General features: G+C 58.6%; 1 protein-coding gene across 4 annotated transcripts in view; it reads left to right on the top strand.

Moving 5' to 3' along the window:
- Positions 1 to 26,049, top strand: part of AGAP3 (ArfGAP with GTPase domain, ankyrin repeat and PH domain 3) — a 99,932-nt gene that overhangs the window by 59,593 nt on the left and 14,290 nt on the right. For 3 of the 4 annotated variants that reach the window (XM_082192197.1, XM_082192196.1, XM_082192198.1), the window contains 4 exons: positions 2,448 to 2,540; positions 7,535 to 7,639; positions 10,166 to 10,334; positions 23,488 to 23,676. In XM_082192197.1, the coding sequence (XP_082048323.1) occupies positions 2,448 to 2,540; positions 7,535 to 7,639; positions 10,166 to 10,334; positions 23,488 to 23,676 (556 nt within the window). Of the gene's footprint in view, positions 1 to 996; positions 1,138 to 2,447; positions 2,541 to 7,534; positions 7,640 to 10,165; positions 10,335 to 23,487; positions 23,677 to 26,049 lie in introns of those variants that run through there. The other variant, XM_082192199.1, reaches the window with a different exon arrangement.

The following is a 26,049-nucleotide window of genomic DNA, read 5'->3' as shown; positions in this document are numbered from 1 at the left end:
CCCACTTGACCAGACCCAGTCTCTGGGGCTTCTTCCCTGGGCCACTTCCGCGCACCAACACTTAACACACCCTGCCTTCCTGGGTCTCGGCTCTTCCTCCGCAAGCAGGGCTGCTGCTGGCTGTGGGGGTCCGTGGGGGCCCTGGCTGTCCTTGCTCCTGCTTGCTTTGCTGCCCCCACTGCACGCGGCCCCCTCCCAACGCTCCTGCTTGCTCCTGCTGGCTGCTGCCTTCCTCCCTGCTCCTCGCGGGCGGATCTTTGAACGAGCGCTGCACTGGCCTGCTCCCTCTCTCGCTCGCTTGCCCCCACCGCCACTCGGCCGGAATGGCTTGCCGTGAGACCACCCCTCTTGCTTGGCGTCCCCCCCCCCCGGGCTCCCTGCGGATCTGCTCTCTTCACCATGCTTGCTCACGTCCATCTACAAACTGCTGCCCAGCAGCTGCTCTCACGTGGGGGTCCTTCCGAGGGGCGGCACTGGCGGGGGGCTCCGGACGGGGGCTCCTGAAGGGTCTGGCAGCCGGGGCTTGTTTGGCTGTTGGGGAGGGAGGGAGGGGACCCTGTTTCCTTGGTCTTCACCTCTGCACCCCTCATTCCCAGAAGCTCATTCCCATGGCTGCTGCTTCCCCCTGCCTTCCTCTCCCAACTCCTTCTGCTTCTGCCCCTTCCTGGCTCCCCCTCCTGCTCTCTGCACCAGTCAAGGAGGACGGAGGGTGTCAGTGTGTCTCTGGCCAGCAGGTGGAGGCAGAATCCTGCTTCCCTTCCTTCCTCCTTTCTTCCTCCCTCCCTCCCTCCCTTGGCTCTTCCTTCTCTCTCATCTGCTCGGCCTGACCGCTGCTGCCGCTGCTGCTGCTGCCGCCGCCCCACCTCTGGGCTGGCCGGCCTGATTCTCTGTGTCCTTCCTGCCGTGCCCCAGACAGACAGACAGACAGACAGACGCGCACACACGTCCTTTTCTGAGTATAACATGCCAAACTCTTTATTCTTTCGATATTTGCAGATATGTGCCACTGTTTCCAACTTTTCATCAACCAAAAGGCCTTTTCAACTCCTTCCAAATTAGAAGATCCCGTTGGTTTCCCAGCAGGCACCTCAGTACCAATTCTCTCACTTTTCATTGCCTCTCCAGGGCCGGATCAGGGACAGGCACTGGGAGTGATCTCAGATTAGCGGCCTGCCCTACCTGCCGCCTGGGCCCCCCTCCTCCCGGAGACACGCAGGAGCCTTTAGCCCCTCCTCCTCCCCCCCTCTAAAGTCTCTCGGAGGGAGTCTGCTGCGCCTGCCCTCTAAGCCGGGACTTTGCTGGGCGAGCTGGACTGTCCGTGTGCCGAGAAGGGGCCCTCCGGGGACAGGAAGACCGCCAGAGCCGCCAGGAAGTGCCAGGAGATGGAGGGGCCACGGGACGCTTTGCCGCCGGCCGCGCCCTGCTACTTGCTCTCCGGCTCCCTCCTTCCTCCTGCATGGACTCCTCCTCTTCTCCTCCTCCTCCTCCTCTTCTTCCTCTTCTTCTTCCTCCTCCTCCTCTTCTTCCTCCTTCTCTGCCACGGCCGCCGCCGCCTCCCCAGACGACTATGGCTCTTGGAGGTCCCCTCTTTTGAGCTCGTCGGAGTGCGGGGCAAGAGGGCTGCTGCCGCCGTCGCCAGCTCCTCCTTTCCGACCCCCTTCTGAGTGCGCAGGGGTTGGTGCGGCCGGCTGCTGCGTTGATGGACAGACAACGCAAGGGCTTGTAAGATGGACGGACGCCGGCCGAGGGCCGAAGGCTGCCTCCTCCCGCCATTCTTGTGGTTCTGAATGTATCGCTTGCACCCCCCGCCGTGACTCCCGCAAGGCTCTCCACTGTCTCTCCAGCGCCTTCCCAGGACCGCTTCTCAGCAGACTGTGGTTTCCAGCTTCATCTAGTGATCCGTTTATTTATTAAGCTGATGGTGGTGATGATGATGATGATGATGAACTGGAGTTATTGCTCTTCCTCTCCCCGCCCTCCTCCTTTCTCTCTCTCTCTCTCTCTTTCTCTCCCCAAGAATCATGTTCTAAATGTAAAGTAGCTGTTTATTGTCAAAGCTCTTTTGTAAGGGGCTGACGGTGGCCCAGTGATATCCGCGACTTTGTATGGTGCCCGTGTGTTCACCAAATAAACGGTTGGATTAGTCGGGCTGGTGCCTTCTTTTCCGGCGGTGCTTTTGCTGCTGCTGCTGCTCCCACTGCTGCTGTTGCTGCTGCTGCTTCCTCCATCCATGCTCACCCCATCCCATGCTGCTCTCGTCTGTCACCCCATCCCGGGGACCAGGGGGCGGGCGGGCAGGCGGGGGCCGAGGCCATGGCAGCGCCTCCACTCCTCTGGCCTGGGGCTGGAGCAGAGAGCAGGCGGGGGCTCCCCTGAGTCTCCAGGGGGCAGCCTCCCTTGCCCTGCCCTCCCTGCCCATCTAACGCCCCATGTCTCTTCTCTTCCAGTCTCGGAAAGGCACGGACATCGAGCGGGAGAAGAAGGCCCCGGAGTGTAAGGCGGACTCCATCGGCAGCGGGCGGGCCATTCCCATTAAGCAGGTTCGCGCTCTTCCCCCATCGCTGCGGCCCTGGAGGGGGGGCGGGAGGGCCGGGCGGGGGGAGGAGGAGCGGGCAGAAGGGGCACCTGGGGCTCACCCCACTCTTTTTCCTTCCCCGCGACTGAGGAGCATCTCTTTGTCAGGCCCATTGTGTTTCTCCATGCCAGTGTTGCAGTCACCAGCTCTGTGTTCGGCTACTCTGTGTGCCTACGTGTGTGCATTTGGGCGGCGGGTTGGAGGGGAGGCCTTTGCTATGCTCTCCAAGGGGCCATCGGGGGGGGGGGCTGCCAAGCACCATCTGCAAGCTGGCGACATCTGTGGGACTCCATGTTGCTTGCTTGGGCCCTCGTGCAATGGTTGGGGGGGGCACCATTCGGCATGGATCTCCGGAGGCTGCTGGGGACCAGGCCTGGCCCGTCATGCCAGGTTGCAAAGGCTGGCTGCAGCTTCTTGTTGGTGCAAGAGGAGGCACTTGGCAGCCTCTCCTGGCATTGAGCCCTGGCCCTGAACGTAGATTCCAGGGGCCGGGTGGCTGGCCTTGCTGAAGAAGGCCTGCATGAAAGGACGTCCTTCCCAGGAGCCGGTCAAGTGCTGGGCTGGCTCTCTGTGTCAGGCCGCCTTCGAGAGGAGACCGAGCTCCGCACTCTCACAAGGTGGGTTTTGCTGCCATCTCCACTACTGCAAAGGTCTCTGCAGGGAGATTTCCTCCAGACAGCGCCAGGTCTTCTGGAGGAAGCCCCCTGCCTTGCTGTCTGCCCCATTTGGGGAAAGGACCTGGTAAGTTGAGATCTCTACCTGCGTCAAAGAAGGTGGACAGGCGTCGCGGTTGCTGGTTGTGGAAGAGGAGCCTTCTGGGGCTTTGGTGCAAAATGTCTCCTGGAAGTCTCAGGGGCAGGACTAGCCCCCCCCCCCCCGCCAACACCTTTCTCTGTCACTGACACACCGGGCAGCTGGAGGAGGGGGAATCTGAGGGAGAAAAACGGCAGGAAGGGAAAAGGTGCAGCCGAGGGTGTTGCAGCTCAGGCAGACTTTGTGGGAAAGAGAACCTGTTTCCCCAGGACTTTGTTACCGGCCCTTGGCTTCTCGGGGGCCCCACCCACCAGCAGCCCACTCCCCACAAGGGCTTGGACCCCTTTCTCTCTCCTTTCCATGACAAAACAGGAGGCCTTGGGGGGCAGGGCATGATCTGTCCCGGCTCTGCTTGCCAGCCATGGGCTCCCCACTCTCTTTCGGGGGTCATGTGTCGGGGGGCTGACTGAGCCCCCTCCTGGCCTTGGTGACTGGCAGCAGCTGGGCGGAGCTGCAGGCCACACAGCCCTCCTGTGGGTCTCTGTCCGTGGCGGCTGGGCCGCCTTCTGTGTGGCATTCAGGTAGTTCGGACTGAGTTGTGTGGCACTTGGGCTGCCATTTTGGGGTGCTCTGCCCCCCCCCAGATGCACGCCTGCAAGGCCACAAGGCTGGGAGGTCTCTCCTCACTCCTGGCCCCTCAACCTGCCCCAACCCGGGGCTTCTGTGTGAACTCAGTCCAGAGCCCTTGCCAGGGGTCTCCTGTTGGGCTGCAGAGCCTGGCTGGGGCTCCTTAGCGAAGTCTCCCTCCCAGCTGGGAACTTGGGGGCAGAAGCAGCCTCCCCACGGTGACGTGGGAGGAGAAGGAGAGCCCAGAGGCCTGTCCTGTCCAACATCCCATTGTGGGACTCCCACAAGAGCACTGTTTACTCCTGTGGCCCAGGGTTCAGGCCAGCCCAAGGCTGCCCCTCTGCAGGCAGCGCCAAAGCCCCAGAGCTTCCATGCAGACCCTCCTGGCCGGCTCCAGCCCCCTACCGCCTGAGAGTCAGGCACGGGGCTCGTCTAGTCTAGGGTTCCCTGCCCACAGGGGCAGCTGGGCAGGAGGGAAGAAGCCCTACCAGCCCAGCCCCCCAGCCCAGCCCTCCGTGATTGGCTTGCGCTCGTGGAGAGCTGGGCTCCTCAGTGGGGCTGAGCAAGAGGGGAGCGCCCCCCCCACCTCCCTCCTTGTCCTGCCTGGGGTGTTCCCATCCTCCCCAGCCCCCCCCCCAGCCCTGGGGCAGTTGCTCCGGCCCCATCCCACCCTGCGCTCTCCCTTCCTGGGCCGGGTGGCTTCTCCGTGGAGGGAGCCGGGATCATGCTGGGAGCTTAGATTACATTTAAATTGCCATTTGCATTTTCCAATCAATACGCGACTTTACAATTAAGTTTGGTGTTAAAATTCTTAGCGAAAAGTGAGTGGAAGGGAGATTTGTGGAGTAAACGAGTCCTGTGGGGGCCATTGCTGCTCCCTGCTTCATTACCCTGCATATTGCTGCTGTTGCTGCTGCTGCCGCCGCTGCCGCCTCCTCTTCCAGCCTCAATCTAGCAGCCTGGCTTGGCGGGGGGGGGGGGGAGAGATGTGGGTAGGAAGGCGGCCTGCCCCATCATGGGAGACCCCTTTCCCCCGGTGGGGCCACACTGGTTGGGGGAGAGGTGGCAGCCGGGCGGAGGGGGTGGCTTGGCTGGAGGGGGTGGGCAGTGCCTTTTATTGGTAGAAGGCATCTCCTGTGTTGGGGGGGGGGTCCGGCCTGCCTGCCTCCTGGCCTGGTTCATTTTGTCCCCAAACCTGTTCTGCCTTGTGACCTTGGACACACTTGACTAGACTGGAGTCTGTTGCGCCGCAGAAACCAGACCTTCCCCGCCACCCCCAGGAATGCTTGGGGGCCCCTCACTCTCTCAGCTGGAGAAGGGGGCTTCCCAACATGACTTCCCTTCATGCCCCCGCAGTGGTGGTGTCCTTTTTCTGCACTTGCCAGCAGTAGTGGGGGCTTTATTTTGCTCCTTTGGGGACCTGAGGATGGGAGGTTCTCAGCTGACCAGAAGAAATTTGGCCTCCTCCTGGACCGTCAACAGCCACAAGATGGTCCAAGAGTGGCCTGAGAAGAAAGAGGAGCAGGGGGGGAAGGCCCTGTCCTCCTGAATGTGCTGGAAACCTCAAGAGAGAGGAGGGGCTCTTGCCCTGGGGCCCTGCTTGCTTACGGGCTTCGCGTTAGGCACCCGGTTGGCCCCTGTGGGACTAGGTGGGCCTGATGGAGCAGGGCTGGTCTTGCGTCCCCTTGGTGGGGAAGGAGGAGGGTCTGAGAGGGTCTGCCCGTTTGGGGGCATGGGAGGCAGATGGAGGAGCCTGTTTCTGGATGCCACCTGCCTTCAACAGCAGCAGCAGCCAAGGTCTGCCTCTGGCCTGCCTAGGTAACGGTAAAGGGACCCCTGACCATTAGGTCCAGTCACGGACAACTCTGGGGTTGCGGCGCTCATCTCGCTTTATTGGCCGAGGGAGCCGGCGTACAGCTTCCGGGTCATGTGGCCAGCAGGACTAAGCCGCTTCTGCCGAACCAGAGCAGCGCACGGAAACGCCGTTTACCTTCCCGCCGGAGTGGTACCTATTTATCTACTTGCACTTTGATGTGCTTTCGAACTGCTAGGTGGGCAGGAGCAGGGACCGAGCAACAGGAGCTCACCCCTTCGTGGGGATTTGAACCGCCGATCTTCTGATCAGCAAGCCCTAGGCTCTGTGGTTTAACCCACAGTGCCACCCGCGCCCCTTCTGGCCTGCCTAGCCTTGGTCTATTGGCCATCCATGTTTGCATTCCCTCCCAGTTGCCTGGGGAAGGACTGGGCTGTGGGAAGCTGAGAGGCTTCCTCGGTTATGGTCAGCCCAACCAGGGATGAGCGTCCACGGGGCCTCCTTGGGCTGTGGGGACCCTGAGCTCAGCCCCTTTGGCCAAGTGCCCGTGCTCTCCTTGCAGGGTTTGGCCAGCTCAGCCTTGACTTCTGGCCCCAGGAAAGGGCACAGCTAGGGGGAAAGGCACCACCTGCAGAGACTGGGCAGGGCACTCCCTAAACTGGCTGGTGTGCTGTGCCTCCATCTCTGGCCCCTGGGCAACGTCCTGCCTCTTGGGCTGGTGGGCCAGGGGGGCTGATTTGCCCCACCTGCAGGGGAGTTTGGCCTCTGACTCTTTCAGGTTTGGGGACCTGAGAAGATTGCGGAAGAGGGCTCAGCCCTTGCCTCCCGCAGGGTAGCCAGCCAGACTCCATGGAGACGCAGCCCCTTGGGCTTCCAGGAATGTGTGTTTTGCTTTGGAACACACTGCATTCTCCTTTTCCTGTGCCTGAAATGGATTGCTTCAAATTGGATTCCTGAAACATGAACCCCCCCTTTTTTTTTACCGCCAATGTTTGGGCCCCATGTCGATTGCATAGTGGAGAGACTGAGGCAGGGCAAGCTTGGCTTCTGGGCATCCCTGGACTTTTCCATTCTCGGGACTGCGCTCTCGGCAGGGGGGGGTTGCATCCGGGTGCTGTGTGTGCAAGGCACAGTCTCTGCGGGAGGGGGGAACCCCTTCTTCTGGTGGGGCTGGGCAGAGGGGCTGTGGCCTGGCTGCCGCGGCTCAGTTGTGGGGACCATCTTTGCTGCTCTCTCGCTGCCCCTCCGTCTTCCTCGGCTCTTGGCACAGGCAGGAAGCGACTCCGAGACGATGGTGCCAGGTCCTGGCGTGAGATGCAATTTAGCTCTTGGGGTGCGGTTGGGGAGGGCAGGAGATTTCTGCCTGCCTGCCTTGGCTTCTTGAGGCTGGGCTGTCTTGAGAGAAGCAGCGGGGGGGGGGGCTGGTCTGGCCAAATCCTGCAGAGGCAGCACTGGGCGCCCACACAGCCTGGGTGGGGCATTTGGGCAAGAGGCCTCCGGCCTTTGTACTGACCAGGCGCTGAGGCCAGAGGCCTTCTTCCCCCTCCAGGATCTGCCCGTGCCTGAGGGCCCCTTCGTGGTCCCTGGGTGGGGAGGGGCAGAGGGGCCCTGGCAGCCTGGCCTCAGGGGCAGGGAGGGGGAGAGAGCTTCTGGGGGAAGGGGGAGCCCCTGCAGGTGGGGCCTCCGACTGGGCGCCCCTGTGGCCAGAGGGGGCTGCTGAGCAGAATCCCTCTAACACCTCCCCGCTCTGTGCCCCCCCCCCCCAGGGCGTCCTCCTGAAGCGCAGCAGCAAATCCCTCAACAAGGAGTGGAAGAAGAAGTACGTGACCTTGTGCGACAACGGAGTCCTGACCTACCACCCCAGTCTGCACGTGAGTCCCCTCTGCCAGGGAGAGCCGCGGGGTCCCAGGCTGGCCTGGCCTGTGATTAAGGGGCTGGGCTGGGGGGGGGGCTGCTGCGTGGCTGCTCAGCTCTTTGTCACCAGTGCCAAGAGGAGAAGGGGGGGGGACATGTGTGTGGCGGCCGCCCCATCCGTCTCTGTCACTTCCCCGCTGGGGCGCTAATGGCTTCTTCCCCGTCTTCTTCCTGCGCTCTCTCTCTTGAGCACAGTTTGCTGCTGAGATGAAGAACCACCACGGACACGGAGGGGGAACCTGTGGCGCCTCACCCCAAGGCGTGGCTCCCTTGGACGGGGAGCGGGGGGGGAGGTGGCACTTTCTGGGCTGCCCCAGGCCGGGCGGCCTGTGCCCGTTGGCCACCCTGGCCCTGTCTCCTGAGGGCCCTGGGCAACCACAGCTTGGGCCCTGAAGAGCGTGACGTCGTCCTGTCCGTCCCTCTTCCCATTTTCCCACCCAGCAGTCATTCAAGGGACTCTGGATTTCCTCAGCTGGGTGGGCCAGTGGCAAGCCCTCCGTTTTGTGGCCACAGGATGTCCAGGATCCACGAGAGCGTGGACCGCACATGGCCCGCCTGGAATTTGGCTTTCTGACCTCCCTTCCAAAGAAGGGAGCCAGGTTCTAGATCTCAAAGCTGCAGAGCAAAGTTTGTCCTTGTGCAGGGAGCGCTCTTGGAAGATGGAGACGCTCCGGAAGACGGGGGCTCCTCTCTTGGTTCCCTCTTCCTCCCTAACTTCCACCAGGCTTCCTTCTCTCGTCAGCTGACCAGAATACTCCGGATTCCGCGGCAGACAAAGAGATATAGCCCCCCCACTCCATAAATCAAATGCTCAAGGGCATAAAATCTGGAGAGCAGGAAAACCGTTCTGCCAAACACGGCTCTCAAGCACAGAGGGAAAGTGGCAGGTGCAGAGCAAGTGTCAAAGACCTTCTGGGGACAGGTTGTTGCACAACTTCTCTGGGTGGGCGTGGGGGGTGGGGGCTGTGGCTGCTGCAGCCAAGGGGGCACCGGCACCCTTCCCACTTCTTCTGGGACTGCCCTGGTCCCTCCTGGTCTCGTCAGGCAGCCTCTGTCCGCCCAGGGGGGTCGCCCTTGGCTCTCTCTGCCTCGGCTGGGCTCCCCCTGAGCACCGGAGCATCTCTCCACGCACAGCTTCTGCCTCTCTGCCCTTCCTTCCTTCCTTCCCTCCCTCCCTCTCTCTCCCCCCTCTCCCCCCCCCCCCGCACGAAGGAGGCGCCTCCCATTCTGCAGCCATTGAAGCCATTCACACAATCACCTTCTGTTAATTCTATCTGCAACATCAATTAAATTGTTTGTAGAAGCTAATTGAATGTGGCTTAATCACACATCTTAATAGCTTTCCACGCTTTGAACTCGTTGTTAATTCCAGTAATAAAATGAAATGAGAGAACTGGCTGGGTAATTAGCGAGGAGGCTTGGGAAGGAATTGCTGTTTTATGGCAGGCAATAAATGCGGTGCGTTGGTGACCGCGGTGCTGCTCTCCGGCAGGCAGGCAGGCAGCCCACCCAGCCAGCGCCAGGACGCAGTTCTGCTGAGGCAGGGGAAATCCTCGGGCTCCTGGGGGTCCCTGCGCTGGGCGGGCGCCGCTGGAGGCAGAGGCTGTGGGGCGGAGCAGGGAGGCCTTGTGGCACAGCTGCAGGTGGAGACCTGTGTCTTGAGGCCTCCTCTCTCTCCTGGGCTGCAACTCAGGATCATTCCTCCTTCTCCTCCTCGCCGGAGTCTCAAGGTGCTGTTGCCGCAGGTGCTGCTGACTCTGCCTAAGCGGCTTGGTGACCTCCTTGGGAACTGGAGCGGACCCTTGCCGCCTCTCTCTTGGAGGCGAAGTTCCTGCCCCCTGCACTCCTTGCCTTGCGCTGGGGACGGGCTGTGGGGACTGAGTGCACATGGGGACACAGCGCTGGGGGAAGACACCCCTCCCTCTTTCAGCAGTACTTCTTTGGTCCAACCTTAGAAGATGCTTGGAAATTGGGGGGGGGAGAGAGAGAGAGAGCAAGCCAGAGACTCATGGGAGGGAGGAGGGAGCTCCATCAGCAAGTGCTGGGGGGGGCAGAATTTCTGTGGTTGGGTCCCAGCCCATTCCTGGTTCCTGTGGCCAGATGGTGTGGGAAGGGGAGTCTCTCTCCCATTTTTGTGTTCACGGAAAGCCACTTCTTCCAAAGCACACATTGCTCCTCAGGGTATTCACAGACACCCCCCTCACTTAAACCGTTCCCTCTCCCCCCAGGAGGAAGGGGGCTGTTGCAGGAGCAGTCCAGGGACCAGTTGCCATTGGGTAAAGAATTCTTCCCTGGGCCTTGCTGGTCTTGGTCCTGCGCTTTGCCCGGTTATTGGGCCACGAACATTGCTTCCCTTGTGGTTGTGGTGGGGAGAGAAAGGCCCCTTCAAGGTCGGGGGGGAGGCAACCTGAGTATGGGGGGGCAGCTGCCAGACCGATGGTGCGAGAGACGACTGAGCCCCACTTCCTCTACCCCCCCCCCAGGACTACATGCAGAACATCCACGGGAAGGAGATTGACCTGCTGAGGACGACGGTGAAGGTGCCAGGCAAGAGGCTTCCGCGGGCCACGACCTCCGCTGCCCCCAGCGCCAGCCCCAAAACCAACGGGCTGGCCAAGGAGAGGAGCAGCATCCAGTTCCCCGGAAGCTCCAGTAAGAGCGGGGCGCGTTGGCTATGGGGCAAGGCTATGGATGGGCAGGGGGAGCGTGGCCTGGGCAGTCAGGAAATGCTGTGGGGCTGGCATATGGGAGCCAAAAGCACAAAGACCCGGGTGGGTGGGTGGGTGGGTGGGTGGGGGGAAGGTGCTGGTGCAGTGGGAGGCCCACAGGAGAGGCTGCCTGCCCTTGCCGTGCCCTTTGCCCAAACCTGGCAAGGAGCCTGGCAAGGACTGCTTCCTGCCAGTGCCCAGACCTCCCTTCCCTTGATCTGCAGCCTCTCTTGGGTGCCCCTTGCCTGCCCCTGCTGTGTGCCCGCAGGAGGACAGGGCACGGGGCTACAGGCCAGCCCCTGTCTCTTCCCCCCACCCCCGCTGCCTGCTCCCCACCCCCTGGCAAGAGGACGGCCGCTGCTGCCCAACTTTGGAGCGCTTGACTTCGCAGCTCAAATGTTCCTCTAATGGAATGTAGATGGAGTGATGGAGGGAAGGGAGAAGATGAGCAAAGTGCCGGCTCTATTAACGGTTTTCAGTGTCTAATTAAATGCAAATAACTAGCATTAAAGCCCCATTACGGCTGAGCATCCAAGCCCTCCAAAGTTGGGAAGTTTGCAAAGTGGGGGCTTTGTTTCTCGGGCGAGCGCAGCCGTTGCCTGCAGGTGGGTGGTGGGTGGACAGAGTGTGCCGGCAAGGAGCGGTTCCCCCCGGCTCGGGCGCCTGCCCAGCTCTGCCCGCCTCCCCTGCCAGCCCTGCTGAACCTCTCTCTTCAGTCTGGCGAGTTGGCGGCTGGGGAGAAATCCTTTGGAAGGGAAAATCTGGTGTTCTGACCGAGGGGCAAGGCCAGGGTCTTAATGGGTGGCGATGGAAATGGAGTCCCCTCTGGCCCCTCCGAAGGCCTACTGGCCACTGGTGGCGGAATCTTTTCAAGAACTGGAGAGATCCCACAAAAGCTGCAGCCACAACAAATCTCCTTGTTGTTTCTGCTCCAGTGCACATGTTTGGCGTTCATGGCTCCAGCTCCCTCCAGCTGGCTTTCTGGGGGGGCCTCTCAGCACTGCAGCTCGCAGCCCAGTCCCGGCCAGCCTCACGTGCCAAAGATGGCTTGGGGCTGGGCTCCCAGGCAGCCTCTGCCATGCCCTGCCCTTGCCTGCTGCTGCTGCTGCTGAACATCCGAGTGCCCGGTGCTGTGCAGAGTCAGTGCCACAATGTTCCCACCCTGGCAGGGCAAAGGGAGGTGGCACGCAGATGGGCGCTTGGTGCACAGGAAGAGGAGACCTTGGTGTATCTGGAAGGGAGTCGATGGTAGGGTGGAAGGGTGTATTTCCTCCTGAAGGCCCATGGGGAACGGGTCGGTATGCCTGCCCAGGCTCCAGGAGGGGTCTGCTCCTCACCTTGCCTGGTGCGCGTCTGGAATTCTGCTCTGGATTCCAGAGGAAGGAGAGGTTTGGGCCTCGTGGAAGGGGGCAGAGTGCATTCGGACTGTGGGGCTTGCTCTGCCCTTCCGCCCGTGGCGTCATTGGTGCGCGTGGGGCTGGCTCGTTGGCTTGATTGTTCCCCTCTTAAGCGTGCATGGCTGGCATGTGCTCTGCCCTTCGCCCCGGCCAGGCACGTGCCCTGCCCCCCCCCGTCCCCCCGCCCGCACCGCAGGGGCAGAGAGCGCGATTGGCTCCCCCAAGCCCGGTTGCTTTGCCTGCTGTGATCATGTCACGTCGGGCTCTGTCGATGTTAACATCTCATTATCTTTGTTACTGTAATTACATTATCCGCTGCTTTATGCAGAATTATTCTCCAAGGACTAATTGATGGATCCATGTTTAATTCATTAATCATTAGCATCAAATTCGACAATTACAGTGCACACTGATTGTGGAATTTCAAATGTAATGAGGGAAGAATTAACAAAGAAAAGGGAAACCTGTTTGGCTGCTGCTCTGCTGCTCACTACGGGGGTGATGACATTGAGGCAGGGGGAGAGGCGGGGGGCGCTGGGCAAGGGAGAGAGCCAGGCAGAGCCAAGACCCCTCCCTCGCCTCTTGAAGCAGGGGTCTCTGGACTCCCCTGCCCTGGGAATGGGGGCAGCCTTCTTCAAGGGGTCTCTTCCATGCCCCCACCCCCGCCAAGGCTGAGCGGCCCCAGGTGCGAGGCCTGACTGCAAAACCAGCTCCTCTCCTGGCAGAAATGTCTGTGCGGCTCCCCGCTGGATCTTGGCCAGCCCCTGCTCTCTGTCCAGGCAGCCCTGCACATCCCCTTTGCTGCTTCCTTAAATGCCCCATTAGCTGTGGCCTTCCTACCCACCTCCATAAAGTGTCTTGTCTTGAAATCTATCAGAAATTCAAATAAATAATAACAACAGCAGCAATAATGAATTTTGACCAAAAATGGAAGAAGCATACAATCATCGTTTTCGCCAAACCTAACCTTACTTTATTTTTAAAGGTTTTTTAATTTATTAAATTTCTGTACCACTCTTCATCCAAAGATCACAGGGTGGTTTACAGTATAAAAAACACAAAAATATATACCATAATAACAAAAACAACCCCCCCAAAGACACAGAGAGAGGGGGGAGTCTAAAAGGCCATAGATGGTTTAATTCGCCAAAGGCCTTTACTGTTTTAAAAGCATGCAATGATATAGTGTATGACTGCTTAGCAAACCCACCTGTGCGTCATACATAAATGGAAGGTGTTATTTGGGGGCGGGGGGTTAGAAGCAGCCTGCAGACCTTATAATCTTGTAGAAAGTTGTATTTTAAGTTTGAAGGCTCGGAGAATGAAACAGCTCCGTCATGTAATTGGTGATGAGCAGTGGCGTAGCGTGGGGGGTGCCAGGGGTGCCGGCCGCACCGGGCGCAACATTTGGGGGGCGCGTTTGGCCGGCCCCCCCTCGAGGAAGCGGGAACCTCTCCAAGGCGGGAGAGACCTCCTCCCGCCACCAGCCTTCAGAAGGCTGCTCCGAAGCCTGGCGGTGGGGCGGAGAGACCTTCTCCCCACGCCAGCCTTCGGATGACTGTCCTGAAGACTTGTGGTGGGAGCAGTGGCGTAGCGTGGGGGGTGCAGGGGGGGCTGTCGCACCTGGCGCAACATCTGGGGGGGCGCGGAAGAGACTCGAGTGCTAAAATCCAAGGGTTAGGGGGCGCAAATTACTTGCCTTGCCCCGGGTGCTGAGAACCCACGCTATGCCACTGGTGATGAGCAGCAGAGCCTTCAGCTCTTCCGCTGAACTTTGTGTGCCCTCTTCCCCATCCTTGGGCCTTCCAGACTACAACTCCCATCAGCCCCAGGGCTACATGACGCTGAGGCTGATGGGAGTTGCGGTTCAAAGCACCCGCAGAGCAGCAGGATGGAAAAGGCTTCTCTATGGCACTGAGGAAGCCTTCCTGGAAAGGGGGGGGGCTGTGCTTCCCACCCCCAGGACACTCTGCAGCAGGTGCCGCCCCCTCTATGGTCAAAGGAAGCTGCCCTTAACTCAGGTGTGTCTCTTTTACACCTGCCCCACACAGCACCTTTGGCATGGACACAGTTCTCTTCGCTGAATCCATGCCTGGAATCTCTTGGATCTCTTGATGTTTTGTAAAATTGATTGATTGATCATTTTTATTTGGTTTTGCAAATATAATTTTATAACAGTCCAAATGCAGTGGTACCTCTGGATGCAAACTGGATCCGATCCAGAGCCCCATTCACATCCAGAAGCAAACACAACCTGCATCCGTGCATCTGCACATGCGCGGGTCGCAATTCGCCGCTTCCGCGCATGTGCGTGACGGCATTTTGAGCGTCTGTGCATGTGCACCCAGTGAAACCTGGAAGTAACATGCTCCGTTACTTGTGGGTCGTCGCGGAGCGCAACCCGAAAATATTCATCCCGAAGCTACTTCAACCCAAGGTATGACTGTACACATCTATATATAGAGATTACTCTGAATCTCAAGACTTCCCCCCCCCCATCCCCTTCATGGGTCCTATTATTTACATTTAAAACTGCATATTATTCTGTAATCAATCCATCCATATTATCCATAATGTTTGTTACGTTACAAGTGAGATTAAAATCCTGCTGATGTTTTCATCCGCTTGCAGTGGTCTCCTAAATAGATTATAATTTTCCCCCATTCTTTTTAAAAGTTTTTGTCCTCTTGGTTCCTGAGCTTTCCAGTCAACTTTACCATTTCAGCATAGTCCATCCGCTTGGTTTGCCATTCCTCTCTGGTCGGGATTCATTCTTCTGTCCGTCTCTGCATGTGTTTTGTAAAATTGAAAAACAGCTCAGCGAGGTGGGCGGGCAAAGGCGATGCGGCAGCAGTTCTGACTTGGAAGGTTGCAGCTGCGGCTGGGGAGGGGCTGCTCAGCCTTTCCCATTTGCCATTCCCCTTCCCTTGTCTAAATTCCCCATGCCTCGCGCCCGTTTTCTGCTTGGGCCCTGATTGCCATGGCGGGGGGCGGGCGGGTTCGGTCACAAAAAGAAGCTTAGGAGATAAAAGGTGTCTCTTCCCCCAGCATCCCCTCCCCCCCCCCCGCATTTCAAAGTTTTCTTTTTGCTTTAAGAATTCAGGTGGTGATCTGAGCGTGGAGCTGCCCCACCTTGGCCGGCCCTCAGCATTGTTCCCAGGGGTCCTGCCAAGCCTTCCCCCATCCTCCGGTGGGTGGAGGGGGCCTGAGTTCGGGAGGCGCCAGCAGCGGCCTCACCACTGTGTGTGTGGGGGGGGTGTCTGCTTGGCAGATCTGCTTGGCCCTCGCACCAGCCACTCATTCGGGGGGGGGGAGGCTGGACCTTTAAATATTGATTTGTGTCGTAAAAATTTGTACGCTGCTTGCTTGTTAAAACAAAAACCTCAAAGTGGTTTACAAAGGATAAAGGAAGGAAATCAAGATGAAAATACAGCTGTACTTTAAAGCGTGCAAAAGTTAAAATACTAAAACAGATTAAAATCCTTTGCGTGTGTTCCTTCCAGCACCTCAGAGTGCTGCTTCTTCGGTCATCCGGAGCAATCTGGCGGCAGCAGAGCTCTCCTCACAAAACGCCCTGGCGGTATTACTGTTCCGTTCTTTATTCTGAAAGGGTCTCCATTTTTATTTGTTTCATTTTTTTTTTTTTTCGTGAAATTGCACACCGCCTGGTTGTGGTTTGCAAAAGCATAAAATGAGAACACCAGGATAACATTTCAATAGTTTTAAGACACACACAAAATTAAAATACTAAAACAAGTTAAGATTCACAGCAACTTTCTAAGCGTCTGGGGAGGCTGGTTTAAGCAAGAATATTTTCTAACAGGCTCTGTGAAAGGTCCAGTGAAGGCGCCTGCTTGATGTCAAGGGGCAGGGAGTTCCACAGGGTAGCTCTGGAATCATTGAGTTCTTGCCAATGTGGAAAGGGTATTATGGGGTGCCCGGGATGATGCCAGTTCCACTGATGGAGGGGGCACAGGTCAAGGAAACAAAGAGAGGGTGGGGGCCTTTTCCTTTCGACTCTCAACAGGCTTTGCCAGCTGCAGAAATGGGTCTTTGCCACCACTGTTCACCTGTTAGGGCTTTGGACAAATGCGCTTGAGGCTTTTTGTGTTTTTAACTGTTTAATTTGTATGTGAATCGCCTTGAGACTGTGGTTTAGGAGGCAATGCATGAATCGCCGTCAATGCTAACACTGCTCCTGCCTTAGGAGGGAGGAGTCTGGTCAGTGGCAGAGGCCAGGGAGCTCAGACTTTGCCATGCTCAGTTCCCAGAGCATTTCCTTCTTAAAAGGTCTCTGGCAGCAATGCCAGGGGAATTTCAGGGGGTGTTGGCCGGACTGGGTTCGGTGGCCCCTCGGAGGGGGGGGTGTCAGTAGAAGGCAGCTCTCTGTGCTGTTGTGCATTATTATTATTATTATTATTATTATTATTATTACTATTATTTATACCCTGCCCATCTGGCTGGGCTTCCCCAGCCACTCTGGGCGGCTTCCAAAAGAATATTAAAATACTATGATACATCAAACATTAAAAGCTTCCCTGAACAGGGCTGCCTTCAGATGTCTTCTAAAAGCCTGGTAGTTGTTGTTCTCTTTGACATCTGGTGGGAGGGTGTTCCACAGGGAAGGCGCCACTACCGAGAAGGCTCTCTGCCTGGTTCCCTGTAACTTGGCTTCTCCCAGTGAGGGAACCGCCAGAAGGCCCTCGGCGCTGGACCTCAGTGTCCGGGCTGAATGATGGGGGTGGAGTCGCTCCTTCAGGTATCCTGGACCGAGGCCGTTTACGGCTTTAAAGGTCAGCACCAACACTTTGAATTGTGCTTGGAAACGTACTGGGAGCCAATGTAGGTCTTTCAAGACCAGTGTAATGTGGTCTCTGCGGCCGCTCCCAGTCGCCAGTCTAGCTGCCGCATTCTGGATTTGTTGTAGTTTCCAGGTCACCTTCAAAGGTAGCCCCACGAAGATCGCATCGCAGTAGTCCAAGTGGGAGATAACCAGAGCATGCACCACTCTGGCAAGACAGTCATGTTTTAGTTGAGGAGCAACTTGCACATTTGATGCAAAATGAGCATCATAGGATAAGAAAGAGCACAATGTCCTGTTAAGCATCTCCGGTCCCTCCCGATCAGACACAGCTTGGAAACCCGGAAATGATCTCTTTCAGCTTCTGCCTTCTGGAAGAAGGTACAGGGTTATAAAGACCAGGACTAGCCGCCTGAGAAACAGTTTCTACCCAAATGCAATTCTTGTTTTAAATGCAGTATAAGGAGTCTCTCTGTAGTATATTGTATTTTAAAATGGGGTTTCAGAGTTTTTAGGGGTTTTTGAATGTCTTGTGTAGATGCTTCAATTTCATTGTTCCGTATGGGGCAGTGACAATAAAGATACTGTATCGAAAGCTAAGCCCCTCAGCCCCACAGGGCTGGGCTTTTTTGGAGGAGGGGTTCCGTGGGTGTTTGATTTCATTACTGCATTTGCCCCTCACCTTTCGCCAGGGAGCTCAAGGTGGGCTGGGCCCCCAGCTGCCTCCTGCACAGACAGAGCCAGCGCAGGTGTGCCAGTTTCTGCCAGAGACAGCCCATCTAAGGGGAGCAAGGGCCATCAACTGCCTTGATGTGTTTCAGCAGTTACAGTGGTGCCTCGCAAGACGAAATTAGCGGCTATTAACGGCTTAGCGGCTTTAAGAAAAAGGAAACAAACTCGCAAGACGTTTCATCTTGCGAAGCAAGCCCATAGGGAAATTCGTCTTGCGGAACGACTCAAAAAATGGAAAACTCTTTCGTCTTGCGCGTTTTTCGTCTTGCGAGGTACCACTGTATTGGGATCTGTCGTTGTGAGCAATCCTAGAATCAAGATTGCAGAGTTGGAAGTGACTGCCAAGGGCCATCGAGTCTGACCCCCTGCGATGCAGCAATCCCAGCCGAAGCATCCCTGACAGGTGGCCAACCAAATTCCGCTTAAAAACCGCCAAGCAAGGAGAACCCATCACCTTCCAAGGTTGTCCGTCCTGCCAGCAAACGGCTCTCACCCTCAGAAAACTTTCTCTGAGGTTTAGGCAGAATCTCTTGTCCTTTGAATCCGCTGGTTCGGGCGCTCCCCTCCGAAGCAGCAGAAGACAATTGGCACAGCCTCTTCCTGCCTTCAGGGACGCGGGTGGCGCTGCTGTGGTCTAAACCACAGAGCCTAGGACTTGCCGATCAGAAGGTCGGCAGTTCGAATCCCTGCGATGACGGGGTGAGCTCCCGTTGCTCGGTCCCAGCTCCTGCCAACCTAGCAGTTCGAAAGCACCTCAAAGTGCAAGTAGATAAATAGGTACCACTCCGGCGGGAAGGTAAACGGCGTTCCGTGTGCGGCACTGGTTCGCCAGAAGCAGCTTAATCATGCTGGTCACATGACCCGGAAGCTGTCTGCGGACAAACGCCAGCTCCCTCAGCCTATAGAGCGAGATGAGCGCGCAACCCCAGAGTCATCTGCGACTGGACCTAATGGTCAGGGGTCCCTTTACCTTGACCTTCCTGCCTTCACCTGGAGGAGAAAGAGGGGGTGGGGGTCATTTGTCCCTGGGCCTCTCCCTCAGCAAGGCCCCCCCTGTCCTCTGCCGGCTGAGCCTGACTCCTAGCTGCTCCCTTCCCAGCGCCCAGATCTGTGCTGATGGGCCTGACACTCAGGGGCTGCTCCAGTGACTCCTCACCTGCCTGCCATGCCATTTCCAGCTGCACAGCTCTGTGAAATAGCTTTCCGAGGCGTCTCTCTGCTCCAACTCCCTCCCTCTCTCCCTCCTGACTCCCCAGAGCCTTGCAAGAGAAGGCCTCCCCTCCGCTCTTGGACCTCAGCCGCCTCCCGGGAGACCTGCAGAGCACGATGGCAAAGGACCCTCTGGTGCCTTGGGCAGTGGCTGCAGCCTGCCAGTTTCCTAGTGGACAAACTGGGTGGCTCCAAGTTTCCAGAGGCCGCTGTGGGGCCTTTTCTGTCTGTCAACTGTCAGCCCTCCTGGCGTGACAGGGAGGGAGGGAGGGAGGGAGGGAGCCTGGCAGGGGTTCCACGTAATGCTTTGCTGTGGGCCCCTGTTTTGCCACGGGCACATGGGTCTGGAAGTTCCTGCCCTTGTGGGCTGCTGCTCCCAAACGCACTGTCGGCAACGCCCAGCCCAGAGGGGGTGCAGGGGGTGAGCTGTCCTTCCAGGGGGCTTTTGCTGTGGAGCAGCCTCCACCTGCCCCCCACCCCAGCCCAACACACACACACCAGGCCCACTCTGAGGGGAAGGCAAAGACTGACTCCCCATCAATGGAAAGGGACTTGCATGCCTTGAACTGGCACAGCAAGTGGCTGGCTGGATGAAGGACAGCAGCAAATTAATGGGGGGGGTGTTGTGTGACCCACTGTGCACTTTATCCAGAATTCCTCACTTGAAACCCAAACAGGGGACTCAAGGGGAGGCTCTGCCCCTGTGAGTCCTCTGAGTTCCACCCCCTTGGACCTCCATCTGAGGACTGGGCTGGGCCCGTTTGCTGCAGCACTGCAGAATGAGCTTGTGGCTGCGTGGGCACCTGTGCCCCCTTCCCTTTCCTCCTGATGGGCAATTTCAGCCTCCAGCTTCCTTTTGCCCAAGCCCCCCTGCTCCACCCGCCTTGCCTGGCACATGCCAGCTCCCAAGGACCGGGAAGCTTCAGAGGGAGAGCTGCTGCCATGAACCCAAGTTGCTGCCCCACCCCCCAGCGCCAGGCAGTGACCGCGTCAGGCTGACGAGCTGCTGGCAGCTTGGCTCCTGCCTCCCACCTACGAGCCCCTACTCAACCTGAATGTCTGGATCCACTCGGTCTGCCCGGGTTGTGGGGCCTGTAGCTTGGAAGTGTCTGGAATCTGCTGGGGTGCTTTTGGGATGTGAGGGTATCGTCCATCATGACAGGCAGGTCAGGTGCATGCCTTGAGCTGATCCCAGGACCCTGGCTGGGGGGGGGGAGCGCTGTTAACTATGGCTTGTTGGGGGGGCATCCTTGCCTGCAGGGCATTGTCCCTCCTTTTCTGTGCCCATCACAGAACTTCAGCTAACCTAACTGATGTTCTGAGCCCCCCAGCCAGGTGTGTCACAGGTACTGGCTGTCTGGCATCTCAGGCGAGTGACAAATTGGAGTTGTTCTTCTAGTCCAGAGCAGTTTGGGAGCTCTTCTTCCCAGCAGGTGTAGTTCACCTGAGTTCTTCTCAAATCCCACACCAGGCTCCTTTTTTAAAAAATAAAGGAGAGGCAGGAAGGATGCTTATCTCAGGTGGACTTCCAAATCAGGGAGCTGAATGTGGGACGATTCAGGGGAGATAAAAGGAAGTCCTCCTTCGGGCAGCACCAAGTTAAATGATGGAACTTTCTCCCCCAGAAAGCTGCGGTGGGCTTCCGCTTGGGTGGCTGGAAAAGAGGGCTCTCAATGGCTCCTAGGCACGATGGCCGGACTCTGACATCCCCAGCTGGAAGCAGCAACACTTCTGGTTGCTGGAAGCTCGCTGCAGAAGGAGGGCTGATCTTGGGCTCACGTCCTGCTGGCAGAGTTCCCCACCATGGGTTGGCCCCTTTGAGAACAGGATGCTAGGCTAGAGGAGCACCTGGCCTCATCCAGCAGGCTTCTTCTTACGTTTTTATGCCCCACCCAGAGTCACATCCCTCCTGAAAGACCTACACTGGCTCCCAGGATGTTTCCGAGCACAATTCAAAGTGTTGGTGCTGGCCTTGAAAGCCCTAAACGGCCTCAAAGACCCAGTAGACCTGAAGGAGCGTCTCCATCCCCATCGTCTAGCCCGGACACTGAGGTCCAGCTCCGAGGGCCTTCTGGCAGTTCCCTCACTGCGAGAAGTGAGGTTACAGGGAACCAGGCAGAGAGCCTTCTTGGTAGTGGCACCCGCCCTGTGGAACCATCAGGTGTCAAGGAAATACAGTGGTACCTGTTGGTTACATACTTAATTTGTTCCGGAGGTCCATTTAACCTCAAGCTGTTCTTGACCTGAAGCACCACTTTAGCTAACTGGGACTCCCACTGCTACCGCCGCGCGATTTCTGTTCTCATCCTGAAGCAAAGTTCTTAACCCGAGGTACTATTTCTGGGATAGCGGAGTCTGTAACCTGAAGCATATGTAACCTGAGGTACCACTGTAAACAACTATATGACTTTTAGAAGACATCTGAAGGCAGCTCTGTATTGGGAAGTTTTTTATGTTTGACGTTTTATTGTGCTTTTAATTTTCTGATGGGAGCCACCCAGAGTGGCTGGGGCATAACAATTATTATTATTATTATTATTATTATTATTATTATTATTAATCCAGTCCTTTTGTGAATGGCAGCTCCCCCTCCCTGCATAAAACTTGTGTCCCTGTTGCACCTTGTGTTAGGATGGAAGTCAGGAGTGGGGGGCCGGAGGACGCCGGGTGGACATTCCAGAGGTCCTGTGCCCACAATGCCACTGCTCTGCCCAGAGGTGGGAGGGTGGCTGGTGGGGGGAGTCCCTCCTCCTCTTGCTCCTCTCGCTGCTAGAGGCAGGCCCAAGACATTTTGCCCCCTGAGATGGACCCCAGAATGATGTCCATCTCCCCACCAGGGAAGAAGGGGCGAGAGAGGTTCTGCCTTAGGAACAAGGAGGGAAGGAAGATTAACGTTGGGATCTGCTGCCCCAGTGAATCGTCTGCCCTGGCAGCCCTGGCTGGGACCTCGCGGCTCCCCGTCATCTCCAGCTTCTGGCTGGGGGGGTCTTGACCATGGCTGCTCCCGCCTGCCGCTCCTGCGGCCCCTCCCCTCCTGCCAGGGAAGGCAGCAAGAGAGATGGATGTGGCAGCCGGGAGCCGAGCACCAGCTAATTACCCTTCCGAGTATGTCTTGTAAATTAAGGGCTAATTAGAGGCAAAGTCAGTGTCATGGTTTTACACGTGTTTTTCAGGCGCTGAACCGCCAGAGGGAGGGGGAGCTCAGCGGAGCAGAGAGCGGGCGGCCCTGTCACTCATCCCAGGGTGGGGCAGGGGAGGGGGCCAGCGGAGCGACAAGGCTCCCCTCGGACCCTAGACCCCTTTACACCCGTCCTGGCAATGGTCTCTGTGGCACAGAGATAAATATCAGCCCAAGGCTCTGGCCGGGTTTGGCTTGAGAGCAGCTGCCGTTGCTTGGAGCCCCAGCTGTGTGGGGTGGGCAGCAGGAGCTCGGGGGGCTGCCTTGGCACAGGCTGACGCAGCCCCAGGGCAGCCAGACTGCGCTCCTCTTTGAATAGTCGTGTTGCAAAGGGATCTCCAAAGGGCATCTAGTCCAACCTGCTGCAATGCAGAAATCACAGCCAGCACATCCCTGACAGACGGCCGTCCAGCCTCTCTTTAAAAACCTTCAGGGAAGGAGAGTCCGCCCCCTTCCAAGGAGGGAGTCTAGCCAGGATGGTGCCCCCTTGTCTCCCCATCAGCCTCTGTGCCCCCTCCCCTCTGCCCCGTCCATCTGGGGGGCTGCCAGGCACCTTCAGCCCCAGCTTGTGGCTCTCTCCCTGGTCTCCCAGGCCTTGCCTTCCAGGATCCGTCTGGGGCCCGGAAGGAGTGCTTGTCCTCTCCCCCTTTCTCTCTGGAAGTGCCCAGGGCTGTGAAGGGGGCAATGACAATAAAGATACGATGATGATGATGATGATGATGATGATGATGATGATGATGATGGGGCAGCTTCCTTGAAATGGGGGAGGGGGTGGGTTGGCTGGCTGGGGCTGCTTGGCCCCCTTGCTCAGTGCAATGGGAGGGGAGCAGCGTCCGCGCTGGCGGCTTTTGCTTGGTTCTTCCCAAAAGTTTCGTTCCCGTATTGTAAGAAGATATAAATGCCGGGACACGCCGACAGAGTGGGAGTTCCTGTGTGCCAAGGGGTTGGCAGTGCCAAGGGGGGAATCCTGAAGGGCGTGTGGTGTTTTTGCTAGAGCAGGAGGGAGGCATTAAGCATCAAGAAGGGCAGGGGGACAAGCCCTCTACCTCCAGGCTCTGCAATGTCCCCTCCGGGGTTCTCTGGCCGGTCCCTCACAGGACCCCTCTGTCTGTCTGTCTGTCTGTCTCCCACTGATGCCCCTCCTGCTGCCCTTTCCATCAGATGCGTCAGGAGGTGCCAGGCCAGAGGTGGGTGGGCTTGGCCGCTGCGGGCACAGGCGGGCAGGCAGGTCAGAACTTGCGGTTGGCAGGAGCATGGCCCCCTTCTCACCCTGGCCTTTGCCTCTGTCTGGCTCCCTTGTCCATTTCCCCACCACAGGAAACTGCCATTGGCCTCTCGGGCAAGTGGCCCCAAGGACCACATACTGGGGGCAGAGGGAGGGGGCACAGCTTGCTGCTGCCCCCCTTTGGTGGTGGCTGGGGTGGGAAGCTGGGGTGACTCAACAAAGCTGTTTCCCCAAGCTGCCCTCGACAGGTGTTGTTAAGGCATCGTAAAGCAGTGCCAATTAGCAGCTTACCTGTAGCCTTTAGGGGCAAAGGTGCCGTTTTGCGGGCAGAGGGGCTGGAGCGCCAAACAATGGGGGGGCATCAGGGCAGCCAGCCCCCCATGCCCAAATATAGTGGCTCCACCTGCCTGCTGGCCTCCTCTTGTCCTCAGAGGTCCCAGCGTCCTCCTCGGGGCCTTGGCCTCCCTCCCCCGAATCCTTGGGTCTGGCTCCATCCCTCCGCTGCAGATGCCCAGGTGGGTCTCCCCCTCACCGGGGGCTCTCTCTCTCCTGCAGGCGCCCCCCACTCGGCTAGCAGCACCTCCCTGCACTCGGAGCGCTCGGGCAGCGGCACCAACCTGGTGGGCTTCAGCATGAAGCCGGATGGCGGCGGAGGAGGGGGCATGCACCAGCGGTCCTACTCTGTCTCCAGCGCAGACCAGTGGAGCGAGGCCGTCGTCCTGCCTAGCAACGTCCCAAACCCAGGTGAGTGAGTGGCAGCAGGTGTGTGTGTGTGTGTGTGTGTGTGTGTGTGTGTGTATGGGGGGGGACAGGGAAGGGGTTTGTGAGTTTTGTGCTGTGGGAGGTGGGCAGACCTGCTGCGCTTTGCCCCTGCAGCTGCCCCTCCATATCTCAGCCCCCATCTTCAGAGCTCAGCCCATGGAGTGGGGCAGCTGCAGGCCAGAAGTTGCCCCACCCCCCGGGAGGTGGGGGTTCCCCTCTGCCTTACTCCTCTCCCCTCTCCATGTTCTGCTCTTTATTCCAAGCCTGGGGCCCCAAAGTGTTTCCACAGGGGTTGGGAAGGGGAGAAGGCAGGAGAAAAGGGGCCACCCCAGGCAAGGCCCCGCTTTGCCCAGGACCAGGGGAGGTTGGAGGTCAGGCCTAGAGGGGCAGAGGGGCAGCAAGGGTCTTCTGCCTCCCAGGGGAAGGCTCTGGCCACCCTCTCACGCCTGCCTGCCTGCCTGCCTGCCTGCCTGCGGATGTGCTGCACCCGTTGTCTGGCTGCAACAAGCAGGAGCCCCAGCAAAAATCTCTCCTGCCTCCCCCCTCCCTCCCTCCCTCCCTCCCTCCCTCCCTCCTGCACGGGTGTTTCAGGACAGTTGAGTGAATTAAAATAATTCATACATTTCCCAACGTAGCCACTTTGCCGAATTGGAAAATAAATGCTTCTGTGCAGCATCCATCACTCGGTGCTTCCTGGCTCTGCCGCCGCACTAAAAAAGCAGTTAAATGCACATCAAGAGTGGAGGAGCCATTTCCATGCCTGCTCGCCCCCTTGTCGTTCTCATTAGCGCGGCAGCCGCCCCCCCACTCCCTCCCAGGGGCTTTCGCAGTTTAAAGAGAGCCTCTTTATGATCATTACCGGAGTCCGACTGCGCCGCCGCCATTTGGAGCTGGGGAGGCTCCTCATTTGTAACTGTGAAAAACTATCAATTTCGGCGCGCCTGATGCAGCGCCTCCATCATTGGCCCCATCAGCTCCCTGCTGGAAGCGAATTAATCAGACTGTTACTGCTGATGGGGCAGAGCGAGAGAGAGAGAGAGCGAGAGAGAGAGGGAGAGAGAGAGTGTGAGCGGGCGGGAGCCAGCCAGCCAGCCAGTGGATGTGGGGCATGGCAGAGGGCTCCGCGCCCATCGCCCAGGTGGGGCGGGCCCTGCCTGCGCCACCGGGACCTGCCCTGGCCAGAGGCCACAGCAGAGGAAGTGGGGCTTTGGCCCCTGGCGGTGGGCAAGGCTGTCCTTTTAGCAGGCCGGGGGGGGGGATAGGCAGTGGCCGGAGAGCCCCACGGCTCTGGGAGCCCTTGGCAGATGGGAAAGTTCACCGCTCTGCCTGCGTGAGCATTGCTTGGGATGAGGAGTCTCTTCCCGTATAGGCGGGTTGGTCTGGATGACCTTTGAGGTGCCCTCCGCTACCACCCGGCCCTGTTCCCAGGGCTTTTCCTGCAGCCCTGGCAGGTGTCGAATTCCACCCTGGTCCCCCTCCTTGCCCGTGGTGCTCAACCTGTGGGAAGAAGAACAGCCGGCAGGAGTGGGGAAGCGGGGGGCCAAATGTGGCCCTCCCATTCTCTCCGCCTGGCCCTTGGGACTCTCCCCAGCCCTGCCTTGCAACCTCCTGGGGAGCTTTTGCCCGGCTGCCAGGCGTCCTTGAGCTCCGCTTGGCAGGTGGGCCTGGGCAGAGTCTTGCCCAGCTGATGAAACCCACTTTGGTGGCCCGTTCTTGCCCCCCACATGCCCCCAGAAGAGAATGTGGCCCTCTGGCTTGGAAAGGCTTCTCCCCCCCCCATCTGGCAATAAAAAGAGCCTCCTGCCACATTTGCCCCAACCTGCTGTTTCCCCCAGTGCCCAGCCAGATGCCCCTGGGAGGCTGGCCAACAGGGCAGGAGCTCTCTGCCCCCTACAATGCCCAACGCCTGCTCTCCTGGTGCCAGAGGTGGCGTGTGGCCCCTGGGACTGGTAGGCACTGGCAGGAGAAAGGGCCCTGACAGAGGAGAGAGGTGGGGAGGGGGCCATGAGTCAGGCGCCTGTCCTGGGTGGGGGCTGGGGGGTCAGGAGCCCTTCGGAGGTTGGCCCTGGTGGCTGCGGGGCCTCCAGGGCAAGCCTAGGAAGGGCAGGGCTTCTCCTCTCCTCGGACGCCAGCCCAGAAGCCATTGACTTGGTGTGGTCCCCGTGGCTGGGCCCCATCCAGACCCCCTGGCAAGGGGGCCACTTCATGCAGCCAAGCTAGGAACAGAGGCAGTATCCTCATTCTGAGACGGAGCATTTGGTTCAGTGGTGTCCGCACGGACAGGCAGGGGCCTGGGGTGGGTGTGTCTGAGACCTGCTTGCAGGGCCTCTGCTCTGCTGCCAAGCTCTGCCCCTT

Source organism: Podarcis vaucheri (assembly GCF_965113315.1).
Source record: "Podarcis vaucheri genome assembly, chromosome: 12".
Classification (NCBI taxonomy): Eukaryota; Metazoa; Chordata; class Lepidosauria; order Squamata; family Lacertidae; genus Podarcis; species Podarcis vaucheri.
The sequence above is the reverse complement of the archived record's forward strand: the minus strand, read 5'-3'. Positions and strand labels throughout refer to the sequence as shown.